Below are 24,296 nucleotides of genomic sequence, written 5' to 3'. Positions count from 1 at the left end.
TGATGCTCTCGGCTTCATACATACATACATACTTACATTTTATTTGTTATCAAATTAAAATTACAATTGTAACATGCCCGCAGATAGCTGGGCTAATCTAGGCAGGTCATGTTTGGACGAGTTATTAATATACAACTAGGTACAACTAAATACAACTGAAGGTAACAAGAGAACTAAAGAGATTAGAATTGACAACAATGACTTAAGACAACTAATAAACTAACGATATTAAAAATAATAATTAACAACAGTTACAACGAGAGACTACAGATACACTAAAGCGAAATTATTGAGTATTAATGAATACATACTAGGAGGAAAATAAATTCAGCTTTACTTTTTGAACGATTTCTGTAAGATCAATATAACAGTCTTCTGAAGCTAGAATTTCAAAAAGTATTTGTTTTATTTTCGTCTTAAAGACATTTTGTGGAAGCTTTCTTAAATATATAGGCATTTCATTCCAAATTTTTGTTCCGATTCTAGAAAATGAATTCACTTGAATTGAGAGTATAGAACTTTGTGTGTAAAAATTATTTGAGACAGAGGATCGAGTATTGTAAGAATGAATATCAGAAATGTCTTGAAAGAGATCTTGAATGTTTCCAGGAGCATTTCTGTGTCTTATTTCAAACATAAGGTTAGCTAAAAGCTCATAATACAAAAATTTTAACGGTAAAACACTGGCATCAATAAATAAAGGAATCGTGTGTTGATTTTGCTCAGAAAAATAAATGAAGTGAAGAGCTCGCTTTTGGAGCTTGAGAAGCTTTTCAAGGTGTGATTTATATGCTTGGCCCCAGGCCACCAAACCATAAGTTAAATAATGAGTAACTAAGGATCTATAAATAGTTAAAAGAGTTTGTCTTGGCAGAAAGTGCCCTAGTTTACAAATCAATCCTACAGTTCGGCTTATTTTAATAGCTACATGATCAATATGATGTTTCCAAGAAAGATTATTGTCAATTATTACACCTAGATATCTCACAAATTCTTTACATTCTCGATCAGAGGATCCTTGCAGCTAAGTTAAACTACTGTTATGCTTTATAATGGTACTAATATGAAAGGCAGGAACAGAAGTACAGTGAATTCTATTAGATCTATACTGAAGATTTTACCGTATTATATTCACACATTAGAGTTTGAAGGCTCTCATCGTCGAGCATTTGCTCTTTAACTAGGCTTCCCAGGATCTTTCAAGTGGATCTTATCATCCTTTCCCAAGCGCCGCCATGATGCGAGGCTGCTGGTGGATTGAAATACCATTGGATGCCTCTCTGTAAGAGCTCTTCGTGGATCTTGGCTTGGTTCCAGCCTTCAGTCATGACTCGTAGCTCCTTTTCAGCCCCTGTGAAATTTGTTCCATTGTCCGAATGTATCTCTTTCACTTGACCTCTTCGGGCAATGAAGCATCTAAGTGCCAGGATGAAGGAATCTGTGTCCAACGTATATGAAATCTCTAGGTGAACAGCTCTGACAGCCAAACAAGTAAAGATAGCTCCATAGTGTTTAACCATGCTTCTCTTTTGACGAAAAAGAAAGGGACCAAAATAGTCTATTCCCACACAAGTGAAGGGGGGTTGATCTGGGGTAACTCGAGGGCATGGCAAATCGGCCATCTTTTGCTCTCCAACAACGCCCTGACGCCGTCTGCAACCAAAGCAGGATGCAAGTACACTTCGCACGGTAAGATTGGCTGGGATGAGCCAAAATCTTTCTGTCAAGAGGGACAGAACATATTCTCTGCCAGAGTGACCACTCTTCTGGTGAAAGTGCTGGATCAGAAGCCGGGCAAGAGGAGAATCTTTGGCAATAATTATCTGGTGCTTCGAGTCATCATACAGAGGTGCTCTGCTTAGATGTCCACCGACACGAAGAAGACCATTCACCAAAATCTGGTCCAATTTTGCAAGGACGCTTGACTTCTTCACACACATCCCTTTCTCAATGGCTCTTCTCTCTTCTGCGAAGGTACAACTCTGATCAAACATGATTACTTCTCTCTGCATCATTTATCTCTGAACAGGTCAAAGGTTCCAAACTGGCTATCTGGGAGCTTCCGTCAAAGGTGTCTTGCGTAGACTTTCGTTTCCTGGTAATAAATCTCTTGGCACTGAAGACAAAGCGTGATGAACTTCAATAACTTGAGCCAGGATGAGAACCACTGGACCATAGAAATTGGACTGAATCTCACTCAGACACGCACCGAGAACAAAGGATTTTGACTCTCGTTTCACCTCCGGGTCATCACCAGACAGCTCTGTACTGTGTTTTGGTAGGTTAATCCATTCGGAAGGAGGCTTTAAAAGGAAATCCGGCCCCTTTATCCAACGGTCATTTCGAATGAATGCATCTGCAGAAGTTCCTCGTGAGGCATCGTCGGTTGGATTGGACTTGGATTCTATGTATCTCCATTGTGAAGGACTTGAGTCTCCTCTAATGGTAGCAACCCGGTTAGCAACATAAGTGTGGAAGCGTTTGGGCTCATTTGCAATGTGGCGCAGGACAGTCATGCTGTCAGTCCAGAAGGTGATTTTATCTATTGGAATTTCCAGCTCATTCTTCAACAACTTGTTTAAACGAACTGACACAGTTGCGGCTGCTAATTCCAATCTTGGAATACTCATCTGCTTCAAAGGGGCGAGGCAGGATTTTCCAACCAGAAAGGAGCAATGAGCCTGGCCATCTGAATTGACTTCCCTAAGATATGAGACAGCTCCATAAGCACACTGGGAAGCATTGCAGAAGTGATGAATTTCAGTGGTTACTACTTCTCCTAGATCAGCACCCTTAACACATCTGTTGACTGAGAGCTGAGAAAGCTTCGGCAGATCAGCAAGCCACGCCTGCCAATGAGATAAGTGAAAACACGGAATCTCATCATCCCAACCAAGGCCTTTTCTGCATAAGTCCTGAAGGATAAGCTTTGCTGGGAGAACAAAAGGTGCAGCCAAGCTGAGCGGATCATAGACTGAACTAACGACCAAGAGAATCCCATGTCTGGTACAAGGCTTCTCCTTGATGTTCACTTTAAAACCGAACGCATCCGTCTCGACAAACCATGACATGCCCAAAGCTCTCTCTGTGGGAAGCGTATCGCATTCAAGATTAAGCTCCTTCATGTCCTTGGCTCTTTCTTCTGGTGGAATGGACTCTAAGACTTGTCGATCATTGCTTGCCCATTTGGTCAAATTGAATCCGCCAATCAGCATAAGTTTACGTAGATCAGCCACATGCTTGACTGCTGCAGAACTCGACGATAAGGACTTCAGGCAATCGTCAACATTGAAATTCCTTAGGATCATATTAGCCAGGTCGGATAAGAATTCGTGCTTGTGGTCTTCCGCATTCCGTCACATTGCAAAATTGGCACAACTCGGCGATGAAACCGCGCCGAAAAGATGAACAGTCATTCAGTACTCTTCCAGCTTCTTGGTGAAGTCACCTTCGGGCCACCAAAGGAATCGCAAGAGATCTCTATCTTCTTCCGGAACAAGCACCTGGTGAAACATTTATTGAACGTCACCCATTACTGCAACTGGATCCTGGCGAAAACGAATTAGCACACCAACTAGACTGTTGGTCAGGTCTGGTCCTTGGAACAGCTCGTTGTTTAGAGACGTCCCATGAAACTGGGTGGAACAGTTGAAAACCACGCGTATTTTATCCAGCTTCTTATGATGGTAGACACCGTGGTGTGGAATAAACCACACCTTACCATCCGATCTATTCAGAACGTTCTGGGGTACCTTCTCTGCATAACCCTCACTGATAACCTCCTCAAGGAAACCAACATAGTCCTCACGAAGTTTTGTATCACTGGAAAGCTTGCATTTGAGGTAAGAGGCACTTCGTTCAGCTTGACTCCTATTTACTGGCAATTTCACGTTGCGGTTCCTTAACGGTAGTGAAACCTGGTAATGACCATCTGCACACTGCACAACCGAGTCCTCTACAATGTTCATAAACTTGAGGTCATCCCTTGACATACTTAGACCGTTGGAGTAAGGTGCATCCATGAGATCAGTACAAGCTGCACACATAGGATGAGTTTTCTTAGACATAATGAAGAAACTAGAGCAAGGTACATACTTCTGCTTTCTCCCAGTTGGACCATTAATGACCCAGCTGAGGTCAACTCTGGTTGCATATGGGCCTCCATCAGCAGTAGCGATTATTTCTCTTGGCTGCAAGGCTTCAGGAACATCGGCTCCAATCAATAAATCCACTCCGGAATTCAGATTGGATGAGTGCACATGGCCTTGAAGGTGCGATCATTGGTCGACATCCTCTTGCTTTGGGATTTCGTCCTTACCTGCGGGCATAGCTGGTCTGGAAAGTACGTCAGGCAGGAGGATGGCAACATTTTTGTCTAGATCAGATACCACCAGGTCATTAACGAGAGCAGTGTCTACAACTTTACTGCTATCCATGGTGGTTAGCTTTAGTCTCGTCTTCTTGCCGACGACCATCAGACGCTCCATCAGGCTAGCTGAACAAAAGGTGGAATTGGAACCATTGTCGAGTAACGCATAAGTTTCGATGCACAGAGGACTTCCTTTAACTTTAACTTTTACAGCACTATAGGCAAGGCAGTAACAGGGGAACCTTCCATCATGGTTAAGACACAGAAGTGATCACCAGTGCTCTGCTTCGTGTTCCGGACAGTGTTCAACTGGCTGTTCAAAGATTGAGGTCTTCCTTCTCCACACTCAGTTCCAACAGAGTCTTGTTGTGGTCTGACTCCAACGACAACTTCCGGGGTACTTGGATGCAACACAGTGGCATGTTTCCTATCGCAGTGATTGCAGGGTTTCTTCTTGTAGCAACCTTTGGACTTGTGGCCGCCATTCAAGCAAGAGAAGCAAAGCCGCTGCTTCATCACGAAGTCGCGCTGATCAGCATCGGGCACTTTGGCAAAACTGGAACATTCAGCGAGAGTATGATCTGCATTGCAAAAGGGGCACTTCTTCTGCAAAGGGTTAGCTGAGTTGGACGAATGACGACTGGATGCACTGGGGGCCTTCTTGTCAGTAATGGTAACGAGGGCAATTTGCTTGTCACCACGCTTCTCAGATTTAGATCTCCGGCCCCTGTCCCTGTTATTCTTCTTTTCCTTTTCCAAGAAAGGGAGTTTTCCAAAGACTGGATTGGACAAAGCACGTGCCTTCTGCTCAACAAACAGGGAAATGTCATCAATACAAATGTCTCTCCCTTCGGTGTTAAGGATTTTGTCAGCGTTGTCACGCCAACTAGCTTGCAGCTTCGGAGGAAGTCGCTCGATAATCTTCCGCATACAATCCGGGCTTTCAAACTTGCTGGAGTAACCAATAGCTTTAAGAGTATTCATACAACTGGCCAGCAAAGTGGCGAAACCTTCTAGAGCTTCGGCGTCTTCGGCCTTAATAGCAGGACCATTCGTCACTTTATCCACATAAGCCATTGCAATTTTATGCTTCTGACCGAATTTACTCTCCAAAAGCTTCCTTGCCTTTAGGTAGCCTGCTTCAACATTCATGTAGAGACAGCTGCGCACTAACTCCTGGGGTCTGCCAGCCGTATCCTGTTCTAGGTAACAGAGTCTTCCGGCATAATCGGACCCTCTAGTCTCGATCACAGTTTCAAAGGCACGAATGAAGGTACAATACTCCAGCGGGTTGCCAGTAAACATGGGTACACGTCTCCTTGGGAGCGAGTTTCTTTGTTCTTGGCTCACAAACTCTTTCATGACGCGATTCTGTTGTGCGAGAATATCATAAGCCATGTTGGTCAGTCCAGATTTCTCGGAGCCCGAGCTTGAACCGCTTGCAACACTCGCCTGGTCAATAGCCGCCAAATTGACACTTGCTTTAACTGATCCTTGCTCGTTTTTTCCAGAAGGCACAATCTGTGAACTTTTAATGTCACCAGTCCACGTGACCTTGGTGTTGGAGGACACATCTGGAACATCAACACCAGTGTTAGAGGCCGGCACTATGTTTGGAACAAAGTTTCCTGTTTGTGCTTGGGCATAAGCTTCCTCTCTAGCCAGAGCCTTAGCGTATTCCGTTTTGAGGTTCAGCTCATATTTCCTCAGCTGAAGCTCGTACTCTTGACGTTTGAGGAGTAGCTCCATCTCCTGAAGAGAATGGCGCTGACTTAAAGCAAGTACCTCGGCTCGAAGTTCAGCAATTCAGGCTGCCTCTTTGGCTCTTGCAGCTGATATAGAGCTTGTTTTGGAGAGCCTGCTTGACCTAGATCCACACTCAGAGGGTTTAGGCTTGTTTCGTAGACCAATTCCAACTTGAGAGGCATTGTCATCAGGCATTACCAGGTTATCCTGAAGACTCGTTTCCATGACCCGTAACCAATCGTTTACCGTTCGACAGAAGAAATCCAAACTGCTTTCGATTTCAGCGAAATAGACCTCTGATTCTTGCCTTTGACCTTCGTCAGTCAAAGCCGCATGATACGCATGCTAGGCTTCAGCAAACTTGCGAAACAACGATGTAATTTCCGGCAGCTTTATTTTCCCTGCTTCCAAATTGCTTTCATCGGTTAGAAGGTTTTCAATCTCTCTCCGTTTAGCAGATAAAGAAGGTAACACTCCTCCTCTCTTCTTTCTTAGTTCTCAAATTCGTTCAAGTGACACTCCTTCGTGATCCAAAGAAGAGTTAGGTTTACGAACACGTGTACTTGTGCGTTGAACAGGTTGACCGCTCTTCCCTGCAGAATCGGACAAATTAACATCCGCAGCATCGGAAGACATCATGATAGACCATAAATACAAACCCGATTCGTGTTTTACGAATAAAGTTGCACATGCTTTTAACTGGTTTCAGATCTTCTGTTAACATAGAAATTTATTCCACCCAATGATCGAGAGACGATAACTGAAAATAACAAAATTACAAACACGGGAATGAACATAAAATAACTAACAACGACCGAACATGAAGAATGCAGAAAAGCGGCAAAGCGAAATAAATGAAGAAACATACAAGACGAATGTGATGTACCAAAGACAAACTGAAAACAAGAGACGCTCACAGAAGCCAATGACGCTACTAACTGAAATAAATTACACGCGAACCGAACTTATAGAGTATGCAAATGAACATAACATATACAAAAAGGGCACAAAATAAAAGAAACTAATTACGCGAAACTTAACACCAAACACGAAGCTAGAAGCACGAACAAATGTCACAAATTCTGGCACCTACAGTATCTACTACAAAAGAGAAGAGGTAAAAAGGTTTTCAATTGACAGCCTGTTACGCCTCAACCAGCCACCAAGATGCAAGCCCCTGTTGATACGCAGCTGCCTTGACCGGTCCAAAGAAGACAGCTCCGGCATATGGATTGATATTTGAAAATAAAAAAGACACACATTATACGATGTCAGGCAACAAGCTCATTAAAACGATCATGAATGCAGCCGTTCTCACCGGCTTAGCCGCTGGTATTGGCTAGATTGCGAAAAAGGTGGTGAAAGAGAACTTTACCTCTGACCCCAGCAGCGGTGCCATGCAATATGCAAAATTCACGGCTGTCATGGCAGGTGGCATCACACTCAAAGACTACCTTGAAGACAAAAAAATTCTTCCAGCTACGGTTGAAAAAAAAGAAATATTGCCATAATACTAATGGCACGTTCTTATATTTCCCTCAAAACCCTCTCAACGGTTGTATTATATTTTTCAATGACGATATCTTATACCGTTGATGCCATAAAATTTGTTTGGTTGGATGTTATCGATGATTCCGATTACGAGGACTCTGATTTTGAGGATCTTGGTACTGAACACTTTCCACTACCGGACAAATGCCCTCCGTACGAACCCCCACCTTCATGTGACAATTAAAAAAACATTTTTTACACACAGACAATCGCAAGCATTGCGTTGATGTTTGGGGGCGCAATTATTAACGCGACTGCTTTCACTGGCGGCAACTATCTTGCCAGATGTCTATCTGGCGACACCAGTAAGGCTGCCTTGGCAGAAAAAACGCAACACAACAAAGCCCTTGAAGCTTATCAAGCCACTATGGCCAAATACACGCACGACCGCACCATGCTTCTGGATTGGATCGAAACCAACAGAGAAATCAAAGAACAGGCAGAGCAGGACTTCACGAACACCGATTACGCGTTCAAACTCTATAACCAGGCCCACCCAGACAAGCAGATCACAATCAAAGAGCCTCGCTTCGCTGACTTTTATCAGCCCAGTGAACAGCAAAAACAAGTCAAGCTTCTTTTTTTGGGCAGCAGCGCGTTCGCTCTCGGCTATGCGGCTTTCTGTTTTCTTTGAACGTGAAGGTGTAATAAATGAATGAACGCCAAGCTCGCCAAAGTCTACTACAGCCGCCATGGCTACTAGAGAGGCATCGCTGCCATCAAAAAATTAGCGGATGCTGCAAAAGTCCCTCAAGAAACTGCCAAGCAGTGGCTCATCAAACAAGCCCTCTGGCAGATCTATCTCCCCGCGCCGCGATATATTCCACAACCCAAATTCGACGTATCATCACCTAACGCAGTCCACCAGGCGGACCTTCTTTTTCTGCCTCATGGCAAGCTCCCTAGGGGCCGCAAAATATACAAATACGCACTGACTGTTGTTGATGCCGCCAGCCGTTTTAAAGAGGCTGAGCCTCTGACCTCCAAGGACTCTGCGTAGGTTGCGAAAGCTTTTCAGTCGATTTACAAGCGCAGCTCTTTGACGTGGCCTCAGCTGCTGCAGGTCAACCCTGGGCACGAGTTCATGGGAAGCATGACCAAAGAAATGGAAAACCACAAAACCGCTATTTGCCGCGGGCACCCTGAAATTCACAGAGACCAGGCTATCGTAGAGCGGTTCAACTGGACGCTCGCCAAGCGCTTGTTTAGTCATCAGTATGCTGTGGAAATGCTGCTGCCTCTGGGTCAGCAGTTAACTGTTTGTAAAATGGCTCCTCGATGTTGTTGGCACTCTTAACAATGAGGTCACTAGTCTTATTGTAAAAAAACCAGTTGTAGCTATCAAAGAGAAATCTGTCACCTCTAAACCTACAAAGTATTCCAGACCTGTTGGTTTGAAAGAAAAAAAAACTCCCCCAACTTATTAATGTATGATATTTGTATCAGCCTGGCAAACTTGAAGGCAGGACTAAAAGAGCTACAGACCCAGTTTGGCTTTGAAAGTATGCCATCTTGAAAGAGCCATAACTAAACCAAACGAACCTGTTGTCTATTATTTTTCTGACGGGCCTAAGCGCGGTTTTGTTCGCAAAGAGCTATTGGTTGTGCCTCTGAATACTCAGCTTCCTTCCGAACAAGTCCTTACCTGATCTTTTTGTGTCTGTATGCCAGCGTGTGCACGTCGTCCTCTTCTATGCACCGCTTCGTGTTGAACACCGACAGCGAGACCTTGTCCACGCACATGCCATAGATCTCGTGGCCCTCGCTTCCCAAGATGTTCATCCCATGCCAAAACTGCTTTCTCTCAAACAACGCCTCTTTGTATTGCTCATGCTGGATCTCTTTTTTACACATTTTTCACATTTTTTTCACGCCTTTCGCTTTTTTGATGTTTTCTTTTTCTTCTATTATCGAGTACATTTTCGGCCATATCGCCACCGCTTCAGCGATCACCCTTCCCGCGCACTTGTCTTTCATTTTGTTTAATACCTTTTTCTTTTCACCGCTGTAGAGCGGGTGCTCTTTGGGGTAATTGCTCGTGTCGTACAGCGCCAGGTCTTCCGCCATGTCCCTGTACACGTCTTCGGTCTCGATTTCCAGGAGCAGGCTGTCGGTGTCGGTGTAGATCAGCTCACGTTTCTCCCCATATCGGGCTTTCATCTGATTGTAAAAGAAGTCATACATCAGGATCTTGCTGTTCTCTAAGATCATCATGCCGGTGTAGATCGGCTTGTCCAGGTACAGTCACATTTTATACATGTGGATGCCCCCCATATCGTTTCTGAATATCTCGTGCCTTGCATATGAGGGGCTGGCCACCAGCTTTTGGATCTTCTCGGTCTCCCAGCTCTGTACAATTTTCACGTCGACGCGGTTGCGCAGGTTTTCCATGGTATTGCTGAACACCGAGTTGTTCATCAGCTTGTAGAAGTTCATCTCAAAATCGCTCTTGGCCTCTTTCCTGAACTCCGTGTTCATCCAGATGTAGGGCTCCATCCACCACTCCTGGTCAAACTCGAGTACCCGCTGGACCATTTTCAGATGCATGCCTTGTTTCAAGTATAGCTGCAGGTTCCTGTAAATGGACCACATACTTGCGTTTGTCCTCCAGCGTAAGAACCAGTTTTTCGCTTTTCGGAAAGTCCAACCCCAGATCTTCGATCATTCTTTTTTGGTATCCCGACATCTGCTCCACCCCGATTGCCTTTTTCTCTGGCGCGAGTGGGTAGCTGTTGTGGGCTTCGTGGAGCTCCTCTGGGTACTCCAAATCCACTTCTAAGATCCACCCTATCCGAGAGTTTTCTTTCATCTTCATGATTTGCTGTTCGGTGGGCATCACTCTTTTCCACTTGAAGCCTCCTTTTGGCAGCAGCGGGCTCATGGCCCAGCCGTACAGGTTGTTCGCATCCAAGTACATGATGTATTTGTTCGGCTTGGTTGGGTTGTAGTCAGCAGCCCTCGGGTTGTTCGCCTTCGCATACCGCTTACTTGCCATCGAGATGCCGCCCCGCATGCCTTTTTCAATAAACAGGTGCATCTCTAGGTCTCTCAAGAGCTCCAGCTCAACACCGGTCTTTTTCAGCAGTGTATCCCAGCTCAGACCTGGGGCTGTGTAATAATGGGCTGGGTCTAGTCCGTACTTTCCCATGCATACTTTTTGGAAGTTTTCGAATACGTCTGCCAGCAGTATGACGTCGGTCTTCACGCACAGGTTGTGGTAGTCTCTGAGAGTCTTGCAGCCAAACTCGGTCCCGACCTTTTTCGCGTGGGCGTACTCTTCATCGGTTATTCCTTTGCCTGACACCTTTGAAAAGAACTCTTCTTGAGGTGGTAACGCTGTCTCAACAAAGCTTTCAAAGCTGTCCATGTACTTGTACAGGTAGATTCCTTTCTTCACGAGCAGCTTCCTCTTTTCATTGTCTTGGCAAGCTTTTCCCATGATTTTCATGTCTTCTGGCACACTTCCTGTTACCAGCAAGTCTAGGCTGCTCATCATGAAGTTTAGGCTGTCGATGAACCTCAGGTTTCCCAGCGAAAAGGAGACGTTTTTCTCCGTGTTGTTCAGAATGCAGCTTATTTCTCCCTGCACTCGCACCATGGTATGCATCAGCAGGTGTCCATCATAGCCCTTCAGGTTGTGGAAGATCACTGGTATTGGCGTCATTTTGGGCTTTATGCGGAGCTTTAGGTTGCAGGCACTGTGCGCGGCTCCTCGATATTTTCCTGTTATGTGGCAGTGGTCTTTCACTGCATCTCTGTATCCGTTTACCAGCAGCGGGGTCCTGCAAATATACACACGCTTCGTTGTCGGGGCCTTTTGGCTTCCTTTCTCTTCTTAGGCCCACGAACCCCTTCATTGCTTCGTAATAACACCTTTTGTGGCCTTGACCGCAATAATAACCTGTGTTGGGGTCGTACATGCCAAATGAATCTCTGCCTGCCTTTACCAGGCTTTCATTGCAGATGTGGCATTCTGTTGCAGCTTTGAACTTGGCCCAATCCTCTTTCGTCATGACTATCGGCTTTGGGGTGGCTAGCTCAGCCCTCATCACCTTTTCGTGGTTCTGGAGGCTCATCAGAAACATGTAAACCCCATCTTCCCCTTTCTAGGTTTCGAATTTCATTTTCTACCACTTCAAATTTTGCTTTTGTTTTTTGTGCGAATTTCAGAAGGTCTGCTTTAAATTTATAACCAAATAAAACCGTCATTCTCCATATGCGTAACCATTCGTCAAAGTTGGTTCTTACCAACCGAAAATCAGTCCCTGCTTGGCCTTAATGGGGGCTGAAGCCTCGCGTTCTCTTCATGCAAGATAGTACCGTAAAACATCTCTAGCACATCAGAAGAAAACCTTGACGCAGCCATGGTTTTTTATATTAAGACAGGCGGCTTGTTCGATTGAAAAAAATTCTGGATCAAAAATCATGCTCGTGTAAAGCTAAGCACTCAGTAGTAGGTGTGGGGTTCGACAAATACTGGCAAAATTGTTGTTGCGGAGACGAGCCGAGCTGGTGAACGAGGCGAGTTACACACACATGTATAATGGTGATTCTGAACTCAAGGTAGGTTGATTCTAATCGCGGTGAGCGAAGCAAGACGCGAAATGAGCAGCGACCTGTCCTTGATCCTGAATCCCCATTATACATGTGTGTTAATAGGCATGCGCGAGTTTTGGCTTTGCGCCTGGCTCCAGGTTTGAAAAAATGGCAGGAATTCCATTGATCTTGTAAACAAAAAGGTTACAAACAGGCAGGTATAAAAGTTGGACCGGATCAACTCAGATCACTAGTCCGGGTCAGATCAATCAGACTACCTTGGATCAAGTCGGACTGTACCTCAGATCAAGTCAGACTGCAACAAAATACTAATTAAGACATAGAAAAGATAGTTTTGCTCACCTGGAGGTGTAACTCACACGAATATGCGTCAAATCTGTTTGTTGTCGATCAAGTTCCATTCAAAAGCCGCCATGTTCCTTTTTTTTGTAGCACCAGGCTCTCCACTCCAATCAGTTTCTCCAACTCTCTAATTGGCTAGGTCATCCTATTTAAGGTAATTTTGTTTAATTTTGTCAATTATGAGTTCAAAACGTCAAATTGGCAGAGCAAGAGTCTTTCATTTGCAAAATCATGGCCATATAACAAATGAGAATGATTTTCCAGCTGTATAAGTGACATTTTGATATAAACTGAGATAAACTTCCAAAAAAGTCAGGCCAACGTTTTTCAAATTTACCCAAATGCAACCCATTTTAATCCTCTCCAGTTTTGTCCATCCATATCCCTTCTTGGCTTTCCTGTGTTTTGTTTGAGTTCTTCTATAGTTTTGAGCGGTTATTGTGATATTTTAGTTAATTCAGTCTATGACCATTTGATAAGTGCTGAAATTGCCTGAAATTACATCACCTAGCCCCTTTAAACTGCCACTATAATGATCAAATTCTTGATCACATTTTCGTGTATAATGACTTTTATCAACCAGTTAGTTATCTCCATACGTTGTAATGGTTGTGAATTCATCCTTTGCCAGAAATCAGGGACATTTCAAGCCTGCAAATTATCCATATTCACACGGAATCAAGAACAACCTTGTGGTGATGACTGAGAGAGCCTGGATATCAGAACTCATCCGTGAGAACCTGCCATCTAAAAAAATTTGTGCATTCTAATCACGTGACCAATGATGTAACAACCACAAGGTTGTAAAGAGTGTATCTTCATAAAAGTATTCACCAACACGCAAGTTTAGGTGCTTGTAGGTTTTAACCAAGAAAAGGTACACCCCATGACCTAGTCCCCCACTTTTTTCGTGAGACTTTTATTGTGAGACTAAATGTTTCATAGCATTACCCTTTGAAATAATTATGTGAAGTGCTTTCCAATTGTTCAGTGCCTGTCCTCACAAAGAGATAAAATGCACTTTTAGACACAGTCACTTGATTGATGACGTCATCACACCAAATTTCCAGGAGTATCTATTTCATGGCAAATGTTTTTTCACGTAATGTAGCAACCTCCCAGACTTTAAGGCTGACAAAGTTATTTAACAGACAAATTTTTCAGCTGCAAAGGATGCTGGGAAGGTTCTTATTTTAAGTATAATAACTTTATTAACGTTAAAAGCCGACGTTTCGGTGTCATTGTGAGACCATTCTCAAGGCAAAGTGAACGAATAATGCAATATCGATGATTTGATTTCTATAGTCTCTACAAATTAACATAATAACAAAGGATCACAAATTCTTCAAGTGAATACCTTTGCGTGAATCGAATCTGTTTCCACGTTTAGGGATGGTTTAAGATTTCTTATAAAAAGCATCTCCTTAATTAGGCAATCAAATTTGTTAGTACATTTGGCAAGCATGTGAAATTGTTCTGAAAGACAAGGTGGTACTTTCAAATTATGTTCGCTGAAGTAATGTTTACAAATTGACAACGATTTTTTGTGTCCATCAACGCGTTCGTGGAGGTGGCCGCGAGTGTAACCAACATATCCTGCATCACACAGGTTACATTGAAATTTATAAACTACACTGTTGGTTAACAGTGACTGGCTTGACTTCTCAAACTTTGAGGTCTAGGTTGAGTTTTCTGCTAACGAACACGGACTGAATGGTGGTCTTGATTTTTGAGCTAAGGTCTGTGAGACATTTTCTCACTACATTAGCAGAGACCTGATCTTTAAATGGTATGATGATTCGGATGGGGGATATAGTCGTGTCGGTTGATGGAATGTGCTGCTGGTCTGCTACCTTGGAATCTACGAATCGCTTGACAGCCAGATTGAATAAGTGCTTCGGGTACTTAAGCTTTAAGAAAACCATCTCAAGTCGATTGCATTCTTGTGAGAAGTATGACCAGTCGGACGATATGCGGTAAGCACGATCTAACATGGTGGTAATTAGACTGCGCTTGTACTGAATGTCAACATGGCTCTGGTAGTGGAGTAAAAGGCCAGTGTTGGTTGGTTTTACATGGACCTTGGTCTTGATACTGGGGGCTAAGTTTAATAGTTGAACACCGATGAAAGGAAGCGAGGCATTCCGTTCCACCTCCATAGTAAACTTTGCTGATGGGTGGCAATGGTTTAAGGTGTAAAGAAAAATTTCGGCTGATGCTATGTCAGGCATGAAGGTAAAGGTGTCATCAAGATATCGTCGATAATAGGAGGGCAATTTGCAATCTTGATTGAGTTTGTCTTCAATGGAGCACATAAAAACATTGGCGAGCAGAGGACCAAGAGGGGATCCCATTGCGACCCCATCTGTTTGCTCATAGAGATTTCCATTGTACTGAAATAGTTGATTCTTAGAGGCTGCGTTGAGTAGTTCAATTAGCTGGTCTCTTGATAGGTTCAGTTCATGGGTCTTGTTGAACCAGTCATCACTGAAAGCTTTGTCAGCTAAAATCTGGATAGTTGCATCCAATGGTACATTGGTAAATAAAGAGGTGACATTGTACAATACTAGGATATCACCTCTGTTGATCTCAAGGCTTTGTACTTCGTTGACAAACTTAAAGGTGTCTGTAACCGTGTACTGATTGCATGAGAGTGGTTTCAATTTTTCATCCAGCCATTTAGCCAACGCATAGTTATACGTATGCGTAGCAGAGAGAATTGGGCGCATAGCAAGTTGTGCCTTATGCGTCTTCGGTAGGCCATATAAGTGTGCAAGTCTAGAACCTTTGGGACGGATGGAGTCGGCAATGGGCTTGGGTAGTACTTTAGATATGACAGCACAAATTTGCTTTTCCCGTTGTAAAAGCGGATGATAATATTTCACTGGTCTTCAACTATTCAGAATCAACTATTTCAATACAATGGAAATCTCTATGAGCAAACAGATGGGGTCGTAATGGGATCCCCTCTTGGTCCTCTGCCCACCAATGTTTTTGTGTTCCATTGAAGACAAACTCAATCAAGATTGCAAATTGCCCTCCTATTATCAATGATATCTTGATGACACCTTACCATCATGCCTGACATAGCATCAGCCGAAATTTTTCTTTACACCTTAAACCATTGCCACCCATCAGCAAAATTTACTATGGAGGTGGAACGGAATGCCTCGCTTCCTTTCATCGGTGTTCAACTATTAAACTTAGCCCCCAGTATCAAGACCAAGGTCCACGTAAAACCAACCAACACGGGCCTTTTACTCCACTACCAGAGCCACGTCGACATTCGGTACAAGCGCAGTCTAATTACCACCATGTTAGATCATGCTTACCGCATATCATCCGACTGGTCGTACTTCTCACAAGAATGCGATCGACTTGAGATGGTTTTCTTAAAGCTTAAGTACCCGAAGCACTTATTCAATCTGGCTGTCAAGCGATTCGTAGATTCCAAGGTAGCAGACCAGCAGCACATTCCATCAACCGACACGACTACACCCCCCATCCGAATCATCATACCATTTAAAGATCAGGTCTCCGCTAATGTAGTGAAAAAACGTCTCACAGACCTTAGCTCAAAAATCAAGACCACCATTCAGCCCGTGTTCGTCAGCAGAAAACTCAACCAAGACCTCAAAGTTCGAGAAGTCAAGCCAGCCACTGTTAACCAACAATGTGTAGTTTATAAATTTCAATGTAAACTGCGTGCTGCAGGATATGTTGGTTACACTCGCGGCCACCTCCACGAACACGTTTATGGATACAAACAAAAATCATCATCAGTTTGTAAACATAACTTCAGCGAACATAATTCGAACGTACCACCTTGTCTTTCAGAACAATTTCACATGCTTGCCAAATGTACTAACAAATTTGATTGCCTAATTAAGGAGATGCTTTTTATAAGAAATCTTAAACCATCCCTAAACGTGCAAACAGATTCGATTCGCGCAAAGGTATTCACTTGAAGAATTTGTGATCCTTTGTTATTATGTTAATTTGTAGAGACTATAGAAATCAAATCATTGATATCGCATTATTTGTTCACTTTGCCTTGAGAATGGTGTCACGATGATGCCAAAACGTCGGCTTTTAACATTAATATTCGCTTGTTTATGCTTTAAGAAATCATTATTGATCAATAACTTTATTGTTTTTAATAATTTTTGTTGTTGTTTTATCGTCAACAAAATTCTTGATTGTGATTAGTTTTCTGTGCACCTATTTGTCATGTGGCTGTCCAGTTACAGGTATCAAATAACAACTGATATAGGCCATTTGCATATCAAAAGTATGCAATAATAGTTTTTAAAACTTAGGAAAGCACTACTGAATATTTTCACTCAAACAAAATAATGTCTTAAAAGAGTTTTTATCTCAGACTTTGTTATCGATACGATTGCTCTTTGTGTTAGTTTAGGGCCACATCACAACTTCATCAGTGACACTCCCTTGCTTACTTATCTTGCTTAAAGCAAAACATCGATTCAAAAATTGGCATTGCAACATTTTTAGTGCAGAGTGCACTATTGGGATGGTTTGGGGGTTGATGTCCACTAAAGCACTATGGCAATATGTCACTATGGCAATAAGGTGCAAACTTTAATGTTTGTTTAATTAATTAATTTCAATTAATTAATTAGGCTTGCAGGAAGGGGGGTAGGATGGGGTAGGTTCTTGTGAGCACTACGTAAAATAAGTGATATATGTACCTACACCACTTCTTTGGTCGCTCAAAAAGCTATATATTTGTTTCAGAAAACCTCTAGCTCTCCGTGTGGTACTTTTCTCTTTAGAACAAAACCAATATTTGCTCTAAATGCATGCACAGATTAATAAGCGTTAATGTCAACTACATATCCGGTTGAAGATACATTTCATACAAGATCACACACTAACATTCAGCACTTTTCCTTGTAGTAGAACCCAAACAAGTCATACACATGCGTTCTAGCATCGTTAGCGCAATACAAGAATGATACTGTGACTGCGTGTCTTTTCGAATTAGGCCTAACTTGGTTCAAGAAATGTCATCCAATGTTTCCAAACTACACTACACTGTTTAAATAATGCAACATTTAATCGTGAAACAACACTTCTACAAATCATTTGGAAAACATTGTGGTCTACCGTACATCTTGAACCACTCAACTCTGAGCCAATCAGAACTCATTCAAGTGTTCTTCATTAGTTACCACATGTGCGATCAAGCACTGCTTTTGCTCTTTGAGAGCAAAACAAACTCGCTTCTGACTGCACTTTTTAATGCTATAGTTTTAAAAAGAATATTGCTATGGATCTTGACCATGACTAATAACTATTCATGACAAAATTGGGACTAGAGAAAATGTGCGGATAATCGAGAAATCCAGATAATCGTTAAACACTACAGTAAAATTCAAGAGCTGTCTTGACAAACGGTAATTAATTGCAAGTTATTCTTGGACTGTGAATGAAAATACACACGTCAAACATACACACTGCTAAAATTATGTCTCATCAAAATCCCTAGCTGACTAGCAAGGTCAATACTAACTACTTAATAACCAAGAGTAAGGTCGTTACAGGAAAATCTCAAACTGAGGCCTTGCCATATTGAGGGAGCGATAGCGAGGTCAATACATCAGGCCGAGGTTTGAGATTTTCCGGTAACGACCGAACGATCGAGTTATTAAGTTGTTTATTATATGGCTCATGAATTAAAGAAAAGAAAAAAATTATTCAAGCAGAAGTCGTCAATTTACATCCGGCGATGAGTGCGTTTACCGATTCATTTACCGATTCTTTCATCGTCTCAAACCCAGGGCAAAACTACACAGTCAGTGAACTTCACCACTGTTTTACGTATTCCATTAAAAGTACACATTTCTTTACGGGAAAAATTATTGTCCCAGCCTGAAAAGGGTATTTTAGTATCGTGGTGCCACAACTTGATGGGGGAGTTTTTGCGACTTTTGTGGTGAAACGTCAATGCATATAGAAAAGACAGAAAGTGCTTCAAAATAGTCCAAACAAATGGTCTCTCAGTGAAAGAAAATACTAATGCTTCAGAATGTATTGCTCAGAATAACTCGATTCTCACATTCGCTTTTGACAACATATCTTCGCCTTCTTCATTCTGGGATTTATGGATGAACTTTTCAAGCCTTGTGAATGTCTAAAACTTCCTGCAGTTATCAGAAACACTGCTACTGGCAGAAACTGCCTGATTGTTTACACGTGATGATACTGGAAGCTAATTTAGACTTGCTTGTGTTAAAGCGATTTATTTAATGAGCACTGTGACGGAGTTCAATATTTCGGTAATTGTTGTGACTAAGATGATAGCTTATAAGTTTCTTCGTGGTGTTCTGCTCAGGATGCATGACAGATCTACCGGTGGTGTTTTAGACTTAGCGATTTCAGCAAACTTTGATTGTTTTTCACTAGTGCCCGCCAAGGTTGCCGGCTGGTAAGTCAAAAACGACTTCTATATAAATTTTGTTAAGGAAAATTCTCCAAACTTTTAGCTAATCAAAATTAAATTTACTTTCTCTTACTGTTTTTGATCAGCTTTCATCGTTTCAATGCGCTTGAATTTTCGGTGCTGGGCTCTTCCTAATTTGCATAATCCGTAATCGGCCCATGGGCATTACGGCTACATAATGACCGCTCAGATCTCGCTCTTAGCCAATCAGAGAGTGCGTTATATCGGCCACAAACCAAAGCCATATAATCAAAACCAGGAGTGAATGGCGGGTTATATACGAACTGTGTTATGAGTACTGCATCAGAGCTTTACATTACACTCTGCACTATCTGCAATTGTCTCACTAGTTGCTTGTTTTGCACTTATTTTTCCATTTCACAGTTGTCAGCTTCTCCAAGATCACATTCATTTCCACCAATGAACTCAAATCACAGACGACTTGTCCATGAGATTGCTGTGTTTTACAACTGTTCCAGTAGAAGTTACGATCAAGAACCAAAGCGAAGTACAGTTGTCACTGCTACCAAGTTAGTTTCCTACATTTGCGCTTTTGTTGCTCTATTTTATTTTGTAGTTCTCATGTTTTTATTCAATGCATTTTCAATGTTAGATGTACATGTACCCCTTGTCTTGAGCTGCAAGCATTCGCAACATACTTAAACAATAAAATACCCACTTAAGTTGTCAATTTAATGCCTAGCAATGTTTTTTTCAAAGTAGTCTTCACTAGGATGCTCTTCTCAGATGTACCATTAGCAACACAGGGACCAAGGGTCATGATAGAGCTTCAGAAGAAAAATATATGGATCTGGGACTTTATTCCAGCAACCAGTTAGAGCACACATCAGTAAATACAGGACAAAATCTTAATTTTGCAGATCAGTTTCTTTCATATTTTCCCTAGAAAAAGTTTGATGTAGTTTTCAATGCTATCTGTTAAAGGTTAGAATAATTATTGAAAAAGGTACTTCAAATAAGCAAACTGCTAGTTCCTGATCAAAGATGTAGCCCTCAGATGTCATTATTTTTGGCAGTTGGACACAATATAATGAGTTATTATATAGACATGAGTGTTTTACTGGAAAATACATTACTCATAAAATTCATATGAAACCACATCCGGGACTCAGGTGAAATATTTTCCATATCCTCACTAGTGAAGATATCAATGATTTCACTGATATCAAGTTTGCTTCGTCAGCTCGAAGATATGAATTTTATGTTTGAATGGCAAGAACAATATCTCACTCGCGAAATATTGTTCTTGCCACTCAAACATAAAATTCATCTCTTCTCGCCACTGTGTAATATCCTCTATATACTAAAAGACAATAACAGAAATCTGTGAAGTTCATGTAGGGATGTGAAGGGGTGTAGAACTACCTCACAGGGTAGGTGAGGCAAGTAGCCTTTTGAAAATACTAAGAAATGGCCTCTTTCCAACTCCTCAGAGATTTTTTAACCGAGCGGCCAAGGGCCGAGCGGGGTTCATGATCTACCTGTGGTTTATTTTTTAACCGCTCGGCCATGAGCCGAGCGGGGTTCATGGTTTACCCTTGGTTTATTTTTTAACCATGCGGCCATAGGCCGAGCGCAATTCACATTCTACCTGTGGTTTATTTATTAACCACACGGCTATGGGCCGAGCACGTTTCATGTTCTACCCATGGTTTATTTTATTTTATTAACCGCACAGCCATGGGCCGAGCGCAGTTCATGGTTTACCTGTGGCTTATTATTTTTTTGACCGCGCGGCCATGGGCTGAGCGCGGTTGATGTTCTACCCGTGGTTTATTTTTTTTTTTAACCGCGCAGCCATGGGCCGAGTGCGGTTCATGGTTTACCTGTGGTTTTTTAACCACGCGGCCATGGGCCAAGCACGGTTCATAATCTACCCTTGGTTTATTTTTTTTTTTTTGTCGGTGACCAGACCCAGACTTCCTCTCAGCCAAATTTTGAGTCACACAACGTGTGATGTTTATTCGCTAAAAGCTGTTAAAACATTAATACACGGACAATTTTATGGATATTGATTTCTTTGTTGTGGGTAAAATATATCAAAAACGAGAATGGGAGGTTTCGAGCCAACTAACATTCAAATATAACTACATCTGCCTGTTCATTACAATTTAAATTTGTCCTAAATTAGGCACTTACGTGGCTTTTTAAATGACCTTGTCATTCTCTGTAATTAACATGTCATTGCGTCAAAGTTGGGATTCTTATTTTTATTTAACATATTTTAGTTTTCTACTTTTATTTTTTATTTATTATCTTATAAACGATTTGATTGTTTTTTTTCTTTAAAACTTTTTTGTGATCCAATCCGTGATCCAATCCGTGATCCGATCCGCAATCCGGTCCGTGATCCGGTCCGGTCCGATCCAGATTTTGTCGACGCCGGTGTTCGTATCTTCATGCCCATACATATCCCAAAGAAAGTTCCAAATTAAGACCATTACGTCATGGGAGAACGGCTACGACTGATGGTGCAATAATAGAGTTTGTGTTGATCAAGTGATGTGATGTCTACAGTAAGAAAAGAATCATCAAGGACTGCTTTGGAATGTGCATTGCATTGCAACTGTAGCGCTACCAAAACAGTTAAATTTTAAAAGCGCGGTTATAAGATCTAACAGATCTTGTTTTTGTAGATTTGTCGGCGACCAGACCCAAGCTTCCACTCGGCCAAATTTTGAGTCACGCAACCTGTGATGTTTACTCGCCAAAAGCTGTTGAAACAATAAATCTCATCTCCAATACTGACTTTCGTGGGAAAAAATTAAAAAACCCAGCGCTCGTCAAAAATTATATTTTTTCACCAGAAATTTACCTCGGAACATATACATGTTTATATTTGTTTGAATCGTCGATGAAATGACCTTTTCCAGATATTTTTTCCTTCGGGGTCAACAAAAACGGCTATCTTTAAACCGGGGAACGGGCAATCGGGCAATCGGGCAATGGGAATGGGGAACGGGGAACGGGGAATCTTTAAAATGGGGAATCTTTAAAAGCGGGAATCTTTAAAATGGGGAATCTTTAAAACAGGGAATCTTTAAAATGGGGAATCTTTAAAAGCGGGAATCTTTAAAATGGGGAATCTTTAAAAGCGGGAATCTTTAAAATGGGGAATGTTTAAAAGCAGGAATCTTTAAAATGGGGGAATCTTTAAAATGGGGAATCTTTAAAATGGGGAATCTTTAAAATGGGGAATCTTTGAAATGGGGAATCTTTGAAATGGGGAATCTTTAAAAGCGGGAATCTTTGAAATGGGGAATCTTTAAAAGCGGGAATCTTTAAAATGGGGAATCTTTAAAAGCGGGAATCTTTAAAACGGGGAATCTTTAAAAGCAGGAATCTTTAAAATGCGGAATCTTTAAAAGCGGGAATCTTTAAAATGGGGAATCTTTAAAAGCGGGAATCTTTAAAACGGGGAATCTTTAGTAGCGTTAATCTTTACTTAAAAGTGAACGATAATCTCTCAGTTTCCCACCGGAAGCTATTTATTCTGTCACATGTATCAACTCAACAGGTACAGAGACAGTTGTGGAATTTATTCATTGTAATTATATTGCACGCTATTAAAGCACATCAGTTTAGCGGGATAGTGGAGCGGTTCAAATCTTGATTCTCACTCTTTGAGATCCACTAGACCAACCAAAGAATCAAACAGCCTGGATTTATCTTAACTCCGGACTGTGACGTTTTCAATTTGAGTTTCACAGCAATGGATATTTGTTGTAGCCTTACCATGTGCTAATGGAAGGACTTACGACTTAACAACAAATATATGGCAGGGAAAACACGTTTTTGGTTATTTAATCGATAACTCAACAGTCCCCTAAATCTGGTTCACATGACGTCGCTAAAATTCAAACTACAAAACTATTAATCATCCTGAGATTTTACTTTCATGATGTATAAGAGCAGCTGGAAACTAATATTCATACAAATTTTCGCTCCAAGTGGGTTCTTGGTTTTGTAACAGACTAAGCTTGAATTTCTAAGCTTTTGTGTGACGTGGCATTTACATGACGGGCAAGAAAGCTGTCATGTGATTAAAAGAGTGACTTATTTTGGGGAATTTGGCTATCTGAACAGTTCATGTATTACAAAAAGTATTATTTTTAAAATGTTTTTGAGTTCCTGAAGAGGTAAATGTAGCAAAACTCAGTGACAGATGTTTCTGTTGGTTTCCAGTCGGCATCCGGATGGTCGCCAGCATGGCGTCTCCATCAAAATCTCTATAAATTTGGGTAAAAAATTTCTCCGCATGTCTTGCATAAGAAACATTGCTGTGACCTGAATCTTGGCGAAAGTCTTTGCATATTTAACTTCTTTCTCTTCAAGATTCTGGACTTAATCTATTGACCGGTTTTATTTTGAACGGCGTGACACTGAAAACTAGCAATAAAGTAATTCGATGCTTGATGCCCGAACGATGTGGCGGCGAATTTCGCGTATAATCTGTCATTGTGTGCTTAATGATACCTCTTTCTACGCCATGCAGTCATGCGAAGACAATTTCAAAGTACCCATTGCATTCACTTTAAAGAAGAAAGAATCGGTCACTTTGGAGGTCTTCCACAGTTTGAGTGGAATGATCTTGGCGAAATAGATGTAATAGGGGAAGGGTCGTTTGGAGCCGTTTTTATCACAAAAACCAGGAACAAGGACGGAAAGTCAAAACAGTGGTTGACAAGAAATCACCCGCTTTTAAAGATTCCCGCTTAAAAAAGATTCCCGCTTTTAAAGATTCCCTGTTTTAAAGATTCCCCATTTTAAAGATTCCCGCTTTTAAAGATTCCCCGTTTTAAAGATTCCCGCTTTTAAAGATTCCCCATTTTAAAGATTCCCGCTTTTAAAGATTCCCCATTTTAAAGATTCCCGCTTTTAAAGATTCCCCATTTTAAAGATTCCCGCATTTAAAGATTCCCCCTTTTAAAGATTCCCCTTTTAAAGATTCCACATTTTAAAGATTTCCCGTTTTAAAGATTCCCGCTTTTAAAGATTCCCCATTTTAAAGATTCCCCATTATTTATAGATTCCCCGTTCCCCATTCCCATTGCCCCATTCCCATTGCCCGATTCCCCGATTCCCCGTTCCTCATTCTAAAGATAGCCAACAAAAACCTCCGATTACAAAATCACGCTGAACCCACTTGTTGCAAAAAAATCTCTTCAAAACCCTGACTTCAAAGCGATATAACACTTCAGCGTTAATAGCTACCACATCGGCAGACGGTGAATCTATTCCTTA

The 24,296-nt window shown here is 41.8% G+C and overlaps 2 protein-coding genes and 1 pseudogene across 7 annotated transcripts in view; 2 read left to right on the top strand and 1 right to left on the bottom strand.

Annotated features, from left to right (window-relative positions):
- LOC145487495 (transcriptional repressor NF-X1-like) overlaps nt 1-24,296 on the top strand; it is a 219,357-nt gene that overhangs the window by 162,456 nt on the left and 32,605 nt on the right. For 4 of the 6 annotated variants that reach the window (XM_081466292.1, XM_081466291.1, XM_081466289.1 and 1 more), the window contains one exon: nt 19,416-19,561. In XM_081466292.1, coding sequence (XP_081322418.1) covers nt 19,416-19,561 — 146 coding nt within the window. Of the gene's footprint in view, nt 1-1,184; nt 1,292-13,196; nt 13,360-19,415; nt 19,562-24,296 lie in introns of those variants that run through there. The other 2 variants (XM_081466294.1, XM_081466293.1) reach the window with 2 other exon arrangements.
- Nucleotides 13,911-15,294, bottom strand: LOC145487521 (uncharacterized; annotated as a pseudogene).
- On the top strand, nt 14,128-19,399 carry LOC145487548 (uncharacterized). Its single transcript, XM_081466376.1, has one exon. It carries the CDS (start codon nt 15,643-15,645, stop codon nt 16,531-16,533), a length of 891 nt encoding a protein of 296 aa, XP_081322502.1. The 5' UTR covers nt 14,128-15,642; the 3' UTR covers nt 16,534-19,399.

The sequence above is a fragment of the Orbicella franksi genome, chromosome 5 (genome assembly GCF_964199315.1).
Source record: "Orbicella franksi chromosome 5, jaOrbFran1.1, whole genome shotgun sequence".
Classification (NCBI taxonomy): domain Eukaryota; kingdom Metazoa; phylum Cnidaria; class Anthozoa; order Scleractinia; family Merulinidae; genus Orbicella; species Orbicella franksi.
Note: the sequence above shows the minus strand (reverse complement) of the source record. Positions and strands in the feature narration are given on the sequence as shown.